Here is a 12,821-nt window from a genome sequence, read left to right as displayed (position 1 = left end):
AGGTTTTCTGGAGAAAAACCGCGACACCCTCAGCTCAGATCTGATCCAGCTGGTGGAGACCTCCTCCAACAAACTCCTCAAACTGGCCTTTCACGATATGCTGTCTTCCAGTACCATCAAGATCAGCACCAACCCCAGGATGATCATCACCTCAGCCGCCTGCAGCCTCCGGGTCAGTGCAGCATTAAGCCTCAGCACTAGGCACAGACATTAGTTTATGTAATTACCAACGCTATCTGACATTTGTTTGTGTCTGGCAGCAAGCGAATGATGGCAAGAAGCGTGTGCCGACCCTGACTGGCCAGTTCCGTCAGTCTCTGGATTCCCTGATGAAAACGCTGACTTTGTGCCAGCCATATTTCATACGCTGCATTAAACCCAACGACTTCAAGAAACCCATGGTGAGAAAAGAAGCTGCATTCACTCCAACCAAACTAACATACTTAAATATATACCAACCATGAAAGCCTCCTGTGTCTCAGCTGTTTGACAGAGAGCTGTGCATGCGTCAGCTCCGTTACTCTGGTATGATGGAGACCATCAGGATCCGTAAAGCTGGATATCCCGTACGCTACACATTCGACGAGTTCTTAATTCGCTACCGTGTGCTTCTGAGAACTTCCCTCTGTGATCCCAAAAAAGTAAGTTGGAAGTTTGATCATTTTTATCATCACTTCCTTATACCTTTGCTCATCGTCTCTGGGTTGAATGATGGATATTTTGCTCTCTCAGGAAAGTAAACAGAAATGCTGTGAAAGCATTTGTGAATCTGTGCTGAATGGAGAGGGCGACTGGAAGACTGGCAAGACCAAGATATTCCTCAAGGTGCTTCCTTAATGTACAGTCTGTTGTTAGTGATAGATATGTGTGTGTTGTATGCAACTCACTGCTAAATCTGACCAATGCTGATACCTTGTGTTGAATTATACTTCTTGCTGCAGAGTGTACTATTCAACTAATTGCAGTTCAGAACAACTAATCCAGCTTTACAAATTCAAATAGTTTTTTATATATATTATTAGAGAAAGCCAAATATCACTTTTTAGCTTGGTGTGGCTGCTAAAATTGCAATGCTTGTATAACAATCGTCCAAGACTGGAGTATTTTCCTCAAAACACCTGTTCTTTGCGTTATTAAGTGAAATGTCTAAACAACAATCAAACGGACATTGAGTGCACCTATTCATGTCCTGGGGAACAACACAACTTTGCTTAATTCAGTCTGACCATGTCATTCACAGCAGCTTCAGCTGTGCTGGATGTTGATTGTTAATTAGCTAATGTTAGCATGCTTTTTCTATTAGAATGCTTGAATCCTACTGACCTATAGGTCATTTCAAGGGGAAACAACCTTATTTGGATTAGTAGTTGTTTTTCCAATTAGGTATTAAGTTACTTATAATATATAAATAAATAATGTTTTTAATATATATACATATATACACAGTATATATGTATATTGGAGGACATTAGTATATCCACCCAAAATGAAATAAAAACATGCTACTTTTTTCCTTCAGGACTTCCATGACACAACACTGGAAGTGGAGCGAATGAAAGAACTGAATGAGAAAGCACTTCTGATCCAGAAAGTCCTGAGAGGATACAGATACAGGTTTGTGGGAAAAAAGCTGAGGAATGACATTTATATTTCGCTTATGTGACTTGCATCCTCATGTCTGTATGACTCTTTCCTTCTAAAGGAAGGCATACCTGAGGAAAAAGGCATCTGCTCTTGTCATTCAGAAGCACTGGCGAGGACACAAAGGCCGAAAGCTGTACAGAGTGGTGAGTCACTCTTTCACACATTAATATCTAATAATATGAAATGCAGGGATACATGCAATAACCCCTTTCAATGCTGTTCCAACTTTAGGTCCAGCACGGCTTTGCCAGACTGCAGGCTCAGGTCCGATCCCGCCAGCTTCACTTCCAGTACAAGAAGAAGCGTGAGGCGGCCGTCGTGCTGCAGGCCCGGGTCAGAGGATACCTGGCCAAGAAGGAATGGAAGCGCAAGAGAGATGCTGTGATCCTCCTGCAGGCACACACCAGGGGGGGGCTGGCCAGAAAAGCAGTCAGAAAGATGAAAACAGATGTAAGTTTAAGCAGAAGAACCGAGCAGAATCCTCTCTGTGTGACAACTGTTGGAGCTCAAGGTCCTCGCTGGTTTATCTGGGACAGCAGAGGCGCTCTGACGTCACCCAACATCCCTATCAGATGAGTTCATGTAACCTTTCATCAACACTTCGTCATGTCCCACATGTCCTTCAGATTATGATACCACATATGTATTGCGCATATAAAGCGGATAAAAAAAATAGTATAATTATGTATGTACAGGGCTGTACATACATAATATGCAGGGCTGTGAATGACACGGCACTTGTATAGCAGAGTTAATACGGTTGTGAAAGTCTCTGTGATGGGGCAGGATGCTTTATTCCTGATCTTCTTTTGTGTTCTTTCAGATGTACCTCTCTGCCAAAGATAAAGAAGACGAACGGCGGCTGATTTTGGAAAGACAGAAACATTTGGAGGAAGTGCTGAGGCGGAAGAAGGAGATGGAGGCCAAAGCTCAGACTGAGTCAAAAACAGACCAAGAGATGGTGGACAGCATATTTGACTTCCTGCCTGTAGTGGTTGGAGGGCAGGAGGGGCAAGCTCCTGTAGGATTTGAGGTTTGAATAAAAAAAAGGCTTTGCACATTTTAATTTCCATGTGAAGCCAGTCACTGCATGTCTGCTCTGTTTTCAGAAATTCGAGTTGAAAAAGACAATTACTGAGGAAATAGACATCGACGACTACCCCATTGAAGAAGATCTTCCCAAAGGAGATGATGACGACGACCTGGATGAGTACTCCTTCTCCAAATTCGCCTCTATGTACTTCCAGGGTGCAGCCACCTACACCCACATCCGCCAGAGGCTGCAGCAGCCTCTGCTCTACCACGAAGATGAAGGAGATGTCCAGGTGCTTCCCTTAGTCTACATTAACTCATTATTTCTCTGGTTCTTATACGAGGAATTTCTTTGTTGGCCGTCCACTCACCATTGTGTTTCTGTGATGTTACCTCCAGGCATCACTGACCGTCTGGTCGATCATCCTGAGGTTTCTGGGAGACCTCCCTGAGCCCAAGAAGCAGGTCCGAGGAAGCTCTACACAGGAGCGCTTCATGCCACAGGAGCTCATCTCCAGAAACGACCGTCGCCTCAGCCACATGGTCGGCCTGGATCAGGTAGCTTTCCTGACAGAGAGCAGTATTGTGTCATTTTGTAGATTAATATTATGTAAAGCATGGTGTAAAAGGGCCATTGTAGGTCAGAATGTTTTTTAAAATGTACAGAACCGTTGGATAAAAAATCCAGATCAAAGTGAGAAATTCATGTGAAAACAATCACACATTGACTGCAAAGTAGAATGTGCTTAGGTCATCCACTGCAGATATAAGTGTGATGTTGATCCATCCTTGCACAGTGAAGCGGTGTGGTTCCTTAAAATAATATTAATTCTTATTTATTGGTGACTTTTATCTCAGATCATTTGTGGTTCTCATTTTTCTTTTTATGTTGGCTTACATACAAAATATGAATCTGCAATGACCTTTTATACACGTTCTAAATGGATCATATCTTTAAAATGTATTTCTGTTGAATGCTTTAGAGGGTGCTGAGGAATAAAAAAGAAAGAAAGCCTTCCACAGTACCCGAGGAGCCAGGACAGAACAGAAAGGGCTCCATGTTCACAGACCTGCTGACCAGGAACAGGAAGGCTTCTGCTGTGCCTGCAGAGACAGCAAACCCCAAGGTGTACACTGTGCCAGAGGGGAGCCCTCGAACCAGGAAGGGATCCACATTCACTGACCTTCTGACCAGAAACAGAAAAGCTTCCACTGCTACAGAAAATGCACCCCCCAAATCCACCTCAAGCCTCAGGAAACCTTCCGTGATCATGGAGGAGGTGAGCTGTAGGACGGAGAAATATTCTGACTTGTGTTGCTGTGAAGTTTATTCTCTGTCACTTATATACAGAGGGATGTTTTCTTTCTTTCAGTCCGACGATCTGACTGAAGTGTCCAAGCCTCCCACCCTGCAGACTGTGAATGAGGACAGTGACGTCATGACTGGAGAGGGACCCACCCTGGAGCGGCCGCTGACCTCGCTGGAAAAACTGCACATCATTGTGGGATATGCCATCGTCAGACGTGACCTTAGGTAACAGAAGACTCGTTTAAAAGTCACATAAATCCACTATCACCAATAAAGTTTTTAGACAATGATTTTCTTGTTTTACACGTTTACTTATATGTTAAGGAAGCCTGGCTATGAATGATTTATGAACAAACCCACTGTACAAACCTTTAGAATATAGATTGGAGTGACAGTTTGTCGTATGTAAGTGAATCATCGTAGTATTAGAACAGGTTAAAATAATCTCATTAAGAAGAAATATACAAAGAGACAAAGATATATAGTTGGTAAACAAAGCTCTTGGTCTTCTTTCTGCTAGTCTAAAAAAAAGCATGTAATCAATTCAAAATAGCCCAAACCTAGAAATGTGTTTGCCTAGGGTCCTACCGTAAATGCTCTACTATTACAGTATGTGTTTGTTCTGTTGTCTGTCCAGGGATGAGATTTACTGTCAGATCTGCAAGCAGCTTCAGGACAACAACAATCGCAACAGCTACTTCCGCGGCTGGATCCTGCTGTCCCTCTGTCTGGGCGTCTTCCCCCCCAGTGATCGCTTCATCAGGGTAAACACGGCTGCTTCAGTCTCGTGTACAGTGTGTAGCTTGCTGTGTGATAACTCTCACCTCTTCTAACCTCTTTCCTTGGTAGTACCTGCAAAGCTTCATCCGGTTCGCTCCAGGAGGCTACGCCTCATACTGTGCAGAGAGGCTGCGGCGCACCGTGATGAACGGAGTGCGGGGGGAGCCTCCAGCCTGGCTGGAGCTGCAGGTACAAGCCCCCCCATAATATGATCATGCAATTATTTGAAATGTGTTCACGTGCATTGTATTTATAGAAATTGCAGAATTAAATAAAAAATGTTAATATAAAATCACAGCTACAGAAAAATGGTGTTCTGATCCATCAGAAGGATTATCCTGACAAATTGTCTTAAGTTCCTACGTTTTTAATGAAACAAAATGTGTTTAACTAGGATGGTTTTTCAAAGTAAGTTGATTTTGTAAATACAAATGGCAAAAGTTTCAAAATATGAAATAAAATATATTTATTTTGCTGGATAACTTTCTGAAAATAAAAGAAATTAGCCGTCTTTGGTCTGGATAGTATTTCAAATCACATACTTTCTTTTTACATTTAGTACGTACAGCAGCTGCCCTCACAGCACGACTTTGACCCTATTGCTCATATATTTGTTGTGCAAAGGATTGTGGGTCAGAACAGCCTGAAAACCATTCTAGCTTCCTTCTGCAAACTGTGACTGGTTGCAGAAGCACATCCTGGAAGTTTTGGCTGCAATTAGCAAATGATGTATTTGGATGTACTGAGTGTTTTAAGGGAAACAAAATCGTGTGGTATTATGGGTATTGGGCATACCAAATGTGTTGTTGTAATACTAATCTCGGCCACAGGAGGATGATGTGCACAGCTATCCAGTGTTCTAAAGTTCCCATTGTAAACCTCACTGTCAACAGAATGAACTCACATGCACAATTTGTATCAATGCTGTTAAATCAACATGATTTTTCCCTGCTCTGTGATAGGCAACCAAGACGAAGAAGCCCATGATCGTGTCTGTGAGCCTGATGGACGGACGCTCCATCAACCTGCCTGTGGACTCCTCCTCCACCTCCAAAGAGATCTGCCAACTGCTCGCCAGCAAAATCACACTCAAAGACACATTTGGCTTTTCTGTCTACGTCGCTTTGTATGAAAAGGTACGCAGTTCCGTCCTCAGGTGTAAATGTTCCTGTAGTAGGTGATGAGGAGATCTGCTATTATAAAATGATCTCACAGACTCTTTGTACTCTGTTCTTTACAAGATCTTTTTATTTGCCTTTGATAAGGTAGGACTGATGTCAGCATACAGTCAGAGTAGCTTTTATAGCTTATGCCCCATTACATAAGCTTTACAATGTAGACATGCAGGGTCAAATTTTATCATAGGAAAATAAATAATAAAATGACTGAGCCAGGGAAGGAAAGGGACATTCAGAAGAAACACTCTCTCAGATTAAAGGGGGAATTTCACAAAGGAAATACAGTCTCATTCATTCTAATTATAAATTATAATGATGTTGATTAAACCCTTGCACAGTGATAAAGGTCTCTAGCACTTTTAATCTCAGAGAAAATTGAATTTGTGTGATTTTATTTACTTCTAAATGTAGCTATTTAACCTCAGAGAATATCCAATATTTTTTGGGATGTTAATAATCATCAATTGTTTTGAACTTGTTTTCCCACTTACCAAGGTCTTAATATGACATTTTTAGTGAATTTAAAACATACATATGCCTTACTAAACATGCTAACCTGTCCTGAAGGTGTGGGCTCTGGGCAGCGGCCGGGAGCATGTGATGGACGCCATCTCCCAGTGTGAGCAGGAAGTGAAAAGGAGAGGAGGGCAGGAGCAGCACGCTCCCTGGCGTCTCTTCTTCCGCAAGGAGGTCTTCACCCCATGGCACGACTGCAAAGAGGACAAGATCAGCACAGAGCTCATCTACAAACAGATCATCCACGGCCTCAAGTTCGGAGAGTACCAAAGTGAAAAGGTTGGAGGTTTTATTCAAAAGGATTTATTTTGCTAATTGTCAGGTTTATATGAGTATGTAGTGTCTCTACTTTAAAGAGTCCTCTCCTGCTGATGTTCAGGTGTATATCAGTATGTAGTGTCTCTACTTTAAAGAGTCCTCTCCTGCTGATGTTCAGGTGTATATCAGTATGTAGTGTCTCTACTTTAAAGAGTCCTCTCCTGCTGATGTTCAGGTGTATATCAGTATGTAGTGTCTCTACTTTAAAGAGTCCTCTCCTGCTGATGTTCAGGTGTATATCAGTATGTAGTGTCTCTACTTTAAAGAGTCCTCTCCTGCTGATGTTCAGGTGTATATCAGTATGTAGTGTCTCTACTTTAAAGAGTCCTCTCCTGCTGATGTTCAGGTGTATATCAGTATGTAGTGTCTCTACTTTAAAGAGTCCTCTCCTGCTGATGCTCAGGTGTATATCAGTATGCAGTGTCTCTAATTTAAAGAGTCCTCTCCTGCTGATGTTCAGGTGTATATCAGTATGTAGCGTCTCTACTTTAAAGAGTCCTCTCCTGCTGATGTTCAGGTGTATATCAGTGTGTAGTGTCTCTACTTTAAAGAGTCCTCTCCTGCTGATGTTCTGGTGTATATCAGTGTGTAGCGTCTCTACTTTAAAGAGTCCTCTCCTGCTGATATTCAGGTGTATAACAGTATGTAGTGTCTCTACTTTAAAGAGTCCTCTCCTGCTGATGTTCAGGTGTATATCAGTATGTAGTGTCTCTACTTTAAAGAGTCCTCTCCTGCTGATGTTCAGGTGTATATCAGTATGTAGTGTCTCTACTTTAAAGAGTCCTCTCCTGCTGATGCTCAGGTGTATATCAGTATGCAGTGTCTCTAATTTAAAGAGTCCTCTCCTGCTGATGTTCAGGTGTATATCAGTATGTAGCGTCTCTACTTTAAAGAGTCCTCTCCTGCTGATGTTCAGGTGTATATCAGTGTGTAGTGTCTCTACTTTAAAGAGTCCTCTCCTGCTGATGTTCTGGTGTATATCAGTGTGTAGCGTCTCTACTTTAAAGAGTCCTCTCCTGCTGATATTCAGGTGTATAACAGTATGTAGTGTCTCTACTTTAAAGAGTCCTCTCCTGCTGATGTTCAGGTGTATATCAGTGTGTAGCGTCTCTACTTTAAAGAGTCCTCTCCTGCTGATGTTCAGGTGTATATCAGTATGTAGTGTCTCTACTTTAAAGAGTCCTCTCCTGCTGATGTTCAGGTGTATATCAGTATGTAGCGTCTCTACTTTAAAGAGTCCTCTCCTGCTGATGTTCAGGTGTATATCAGTATGTAGCGTCTCTACTTTAAAGAGTCCTCTCCTGCTGATGTTCAGGTGTATATCAGTATGTAGCGTCTCTACTTTAAAGAGTCCTCTCCTGCTGATGTTCAGGTGTATATCAGTATGTAGCGTCTCTACTTTAAAGAGTCCTCTCCTTCTGATGTTCAGGTGTATATCAGTATGTAGTGTCTCTACTTTAAAGAGTCCTCTCCTGCTGATGTTCAGGTGTATATCAGTATGTAGTGTCTCTACTTTAAAGAGTCCTCTCCTGCTGATGTTCAGGTGTATATCAGTATGTAGTATCTCTACTTTAAAGAGTCCTCTCCTGCTGATATTCAGGTGTATAACAGTAGGTAGTGTCTCTACTTTAAAGAGTCCTCTCCTGCTGATGTTCAGGTGTATATCAGTATGTAGTGTCTCTACTTTAAAGAGTCCTCTCCTGCTGATGTTCAGGTGTATATCAGTATGTAGTGTCTCTACTTTAAAGAGTCCTCTCCTGGTGATGTTCAGGTGTATATCAGTATGTAGTGTCTCTACTTTAAAGAGTCCTCTCCTGCTGATGTTCAGGTGTATATCAGTATGTAGTGTCTCTACTTTAAAGAGTCCTCTCCTGCTGATGTTCAGGTGTATATCAGTATGTAGTGTCTCTACTGGGACATGTCTCCATGCTTTAATGTTCAAAAAGCTCTTTATTTTTCTCATACTGCCTGTGCTGCCCCACCTCTTTTCACCCTCTGTCTGAAACCAGAGCCCAGTCCGCTCTGATTGGTTAGCTGGGTTGCTCTGTTGTGATTGGTCAACCAGTTATAGATTGGCCCACGCCTTAGCACAACCTCACATCACGTATAATTTGTTAGACCGCTAGCCAAAAGAAGCGCGAGTATTATGTAGTGATTTCACTATGTTATGGACGTAAACAAAGTAGTCCAATGGAGGAGTTTCAGGCAGGGGGCGGTATGGAAGAGGGAATCTAGCCTTTGTTTACCATTTACATGCACAAAAACGTATATCACACTACAGAGGAAAGGGAGAACCCCAAAAGGCAGAAAAGAGCCTGTCTTCTTCCTACTCTTATTGTGAGGTACACATTTGACTTGTTTCCCTACATTTCACTTCTGCAGGAGGATGATTTGGTTCAGCTCACAGCCAAACATTTATACATCCAGCATGGCTCGGAGAGCAGTGCAGAGCATGTGAAGGAAGCTGTTCAGGAGTGCATCAACAACTCTCAGCTGGAGGCCAAGTCCGAGGCCAAGTGGGTGCAGATGGTCAGCACGGCTCACGCTCAGGTCAGCCACTCACAGCCCTGCACACAAAGGAAGCGTTCAAGGGCCCTGAGTAGATTTAAAGTTCCTGTCTGCTTTTCTCAATACCCAAGGGTCCTTATGTGAGTTCAAGACAGAAGGCGGACTCTGTGAAGGCGGAGATGGTGGACTATGCCCGGGAGAAGTGGCCCATGTTTTTCTCCCGCTTCTTCGAAGTTCTCAAGCTGTCAGGTAGGAATCATCTTACTCTTGTTGTTGTTAGTCGACAAGTAATGGATAATGTGCAACGAGCCAGGCCAATAATTAAGTTATTTTTTCTTATTATCCCATACTGTGTTTCTGTAGTGTTTACTTACTGTCTGTCTTCTTCTGCTTTCTTTACCTCCAACTCGCTGTGTCCCTTTCTTTCCTCCTCTTGTGCTGTTTTCCTGTTCTTCTTCTCTTATTAATTTCTTGAATATTCAAATTGTATCAGAGGAAAATAAGTGTTTTTTCGACCACTGCTCAAGGTGTTCAATTTACCAGACTTCTTTCTGCTGGAACCTTGATGAGCGCATCCTTAGCAAAAGTGTGCTATCCCTAGCATAGCATTCGATAGCAGACCGCAGAATGTTGAAACTGACACAATGGAGTATGCTGTATAATAATGACTAATAACACTCGTTCAGCATTTTAGTTTATTAATAGAGTGATACGAGTAGTGTAATTTCCTAAAAACATACCTCTTGCTATCTGTTTCTATCAGGTATTGTACTTTTTTGTTTTACATTTTCAGGCATTATTATATTTTCAACAAATGATTCGATAGCCTTTTCCAACCTGAATCCGGTCTGCCTCTTCGGCAGCAGCATGTGTTTATTACTTTGTTCAGTTGCTGTGTTCCGTCATTACACCAACCGTTGAACCATCCAAACGTTTTATTTGTATCATACTTTATCACAAACTCTGCTTGTTTGTATCTACAAATTAGCATGTTTAGTATCTAATGGGGTAAGACTCAGAAAAGTGATGGTTTATTTCCTCTGTAAAATGTTGAATATTAAAATGTGCGGCTACAGCAGAGTAGTCTCTGTTGTTCATTTATGAAAAATAAGTAACAAAATAATTCTGAAGTAATACAATATTCAATTAGGATTCTTCAGAAGGAATGTCACAAAGATTGTATTGATTTGTATTTTTCAGTTTATTACAGTAGAACATTAAAACAGTTCTGCTCTTTCCTCAGCCACAACACTTTTAATGATCCGCAGTGAAGCTGTTTACCCAGCATGCTTTGAGCAAATGAGCTGTTGCTGTGTTTTGTATCTATGTCAGACTGAAATATAAGAGGATATTAATAGCTACACTTCACCACTGGGGGTAAGACTCCTGCAAAGCAGTGGATAAAGAAGGATTGTGGGTCAGGAATAACATTCCTGAGATTTTAGATGATCTGCTGCTTGTGAACAGCATTTTATATAACAATACACTGTCTTCACGATGGACTCAGTAACACGCCCATATTTATCTCCAAAAATATAATTGCAACATGCCCATAACATAAATTGAACTGTTAGACTTCCAAGACTCAATTCCTCAACATAACTCATTAATGGAGTGATCAGTTTACTCCTGTTTGGTTCACTCCTCACCATGTGGTGCCTCTGAAGCCATGACCTGTCACATCTAATAACATTTTATTTATCATCACATCAACAAGAGCATTTCCACTTTTTACAAAAACACAATTCAAAAGTCACATTCCATGGGGCCTTTCTCATTTTGTGATTTTTTTTTATTGTCTTCCTGGAGCCACTCAGGATTTATCCTCTGTAAGGAGTGACAGGGAGCTGACCCCACCCTCCACACACTGTGGCCAAAGGTCCATGCATCAACAGTTCCTCCTCACTAAACTTATTACATTTTAATCAGAAGTAGCTTTGATGGTCTAAGACGACAACAAATATGAGTCAACAAGTTGCCAAGAAATTAAAACCTAATGTCCTAAAGAGTCTGAATGTCTGTCTTTTATTATTCACTTACCATATGAGCTACAGTTTGTCAAGCTTTTAGATAAAAAAACAGCCTAATCCTTGCCAACATTTTTGCTATTTGCATTAAAACAGCCAAAACTATAAAAAGTGAAAATGCTGATCTTCCTGATGCTGATATGTGAAAATGTTTTACTTTTTACTGTTTTGTTTGATTTTAGAGGTCTCCTATTATGCTATATTTAAACAATATAGTGTAGGGCCATATCTATACAAAACATGTCTGTGAAGTGTTTTGCTCAAAATACCAAACAGATCCCCCATTGTAGCATGCCTCATCCCCCTCCATTTCAGCCCTGTTCTTGAAGTGCTGATTCTGTGACTGTAGCTTTAAATGAACTAGCTGCTGCTGGCCACGCCCCTTTGGAGCTGCTGCTGGCCACGCCCCTTTGGAGCTGCTGGCCACGCCCCTTTGGAGCGTCATGATCTCTCCTCTGAAGAGAGTTTTCTACCTGGAGAAACTCAGCTAAACGCTGCCGTGATTAAACGCCAATAATGTTCCAAACCACATCCAGAATTATCTGTGAAACACTTCTCAGTGTTTACCACTAGAACAGAGACATTATATGTATTATATACAACAACTCTAAGTCCCTCCTGCAGACATCCTGCTGAACACACACACAGAGGTGCTGGGAGGGGATTCAGCTTGCCGACGATAGGTTGGGACGTGTCACGTGGGTGGAATGTTGCCAGGAGTTCAATGTAAAGTCAGCCCACATTTCCGTTATGACGTCATAAACGAAGCAAATCTGGATCAGCTTGTTTGTTCCCCCGTTTTTAGAGATGTGGGTAAGGAGGAAAAGAGAGAGGGTTGTATTTTGTGACACTTTGTGAGTCTCCTTACACACTGGGGACACATTTATGTATAAAAGACAGCAAAATGTGCATTTTTTGTATAATATTCATGGACTGTTGGTTAAATATCTCCTGATGTCCCCCTAACCCTGTGTCTGCTGCTTCTCTGGTGAAGGTCCTGCGCTGCCAAAGAGCAAGTTCATCGTGGCCATTAACTGGACTGGTATCACTTTCCTGGACGAGAGAGAGAAGAGGCTGCTTGAGCTCTCCTTCCCCGAAATCACCGGAGTCCACAGCGTGAGGTAAGGACGGGATCAGAGGAGCGGGAAGCTCTCTCCAGAGGCAGAGTCAGTAACACTGTGCTGTTGCTTGTGTTGTGACTCAGGGAGGGTAAAGCGTCCAGCCAGGCCGTGAGTCTGCTGACTCTAAAAGGAGACTTCACTCTGAGCGGAGGCACGGCCGCAGACATGTCCGAGCTGCTCACCATGTTCCTCAGCGGCCTGACCGAGAGGTCTCAATACGCCGTGACCCTGAAGGAAGCCGACAGGCAAGGTAAGAGGCTGCTTGTTTCTGTCTTTCATGGCCACAGCTGAAGGATCCCTTTAAGGGTCCCTTTAATCAGGAGAGAATCATTCTGTTAAAGAATCTGTGCATCCCTTTAGGGATGCACAATTATTAGGCAAGTGAGTA

General features: G+C 42.3%; 1 protein-coding gene across 1 annotated transcript in view; it reads left to right on the top strand.

Moving 5' to 3' along the window:
- Positions 1 to 12,821, top strand: part of LOC134870159 (unconventional myosin-VIIa) — a 46,646-nt gene that overhangs the window by 13,311 nt on the left and 20,514 nt on the right. The window contains exons 15-34 of the mRNA XM_063892219.1: positions 3 to 172; positions 261 to 401; positions 483 to 641; positions 733 to 825; positions 1,520 to 1,614; positions 1,703 to 1,787; positions 1,876 to 2,094; positions 2,468 to 2,677; positions 2,754 to 2,969; positions 3,076 to 3,234; positions 3,660 to 3,956; positions 4,050 to 4,210; positions 4,623 to 4,749; positions 4,835 to 4,954; positions 5,728 to 5,901; positions 6,511 to 6,738; positions 9,160 to 9,327; positions 9,417 to 9,534; positions 12,307 to 12,433; positions 12,517 to 12,683. Coding sequence (XP_063748289.1) covers positions 3 to 172; positions 261 to 401; positions 483 to 641; positions 733 to 825; positions 1,520 to 1,614; positions 1,703 to 1,787; positions 1,876 to 2,094; positions 2,468 to 2,677; positions 2,754 to 2,969; positions 3,076 to 3,234; positions 3,660 to 3,956; positions 4,050 to 4,210; positions 4,623 to 4,749; positions 4,835 to 4,954; positions 5,728 to 5,901; positions 6,511 to 6,738; positions 9,160 to 9,327; positions 9,417 to 9,534; positions 12,307 to 12,433; positions 12,517 to 12,683 — 3,234 coding nt within the window. The remainder of the gene's footprint in view (positions 1 to 2; positions 173 to 260; positions 402 to 482; positions 642 to 732; positions 826 to 1,519; positions 1,615 to 1,702; positions 1,788 to 1,875; positions 2,095 to 2,467; positions 2,678 to 2,753; positions 2,970 to 3,075; positions 3,235 to 3,659; positions 3,957 to 4,049; positions 4,211 to 4,622; positions 4,750 to 4,834; positions 4,955 to 5,727; positions 5,902 to 6,510; positions 6,739 to 9,159; positions 9,328 to 9,416; positions 9,535 to 12,306; positions 12,434 to 12,516; positions 12,684 to 12,821) is intronic.

This window comes from Eleginops maclovinus, chromosome 9 (genome assembly GCF_036324505.1).
Source record: "Eleginops maclovinus isolate JMC-PN-2008 ecotype Puerto Natales chromosome 9, JC_Emac_rtc_rv5, whole genome shotgun sequence".
NCBI lineage: Eukaryota > Metazoa > Chordata > Actinopteri > Perciformes > Eleginopidae > Eleginops > Eleginops maclovinus.
Note: the sequence above shows the minus strand (reverse complement) of the source record. Positions and strands in the feature narration are given on the sequence as shown.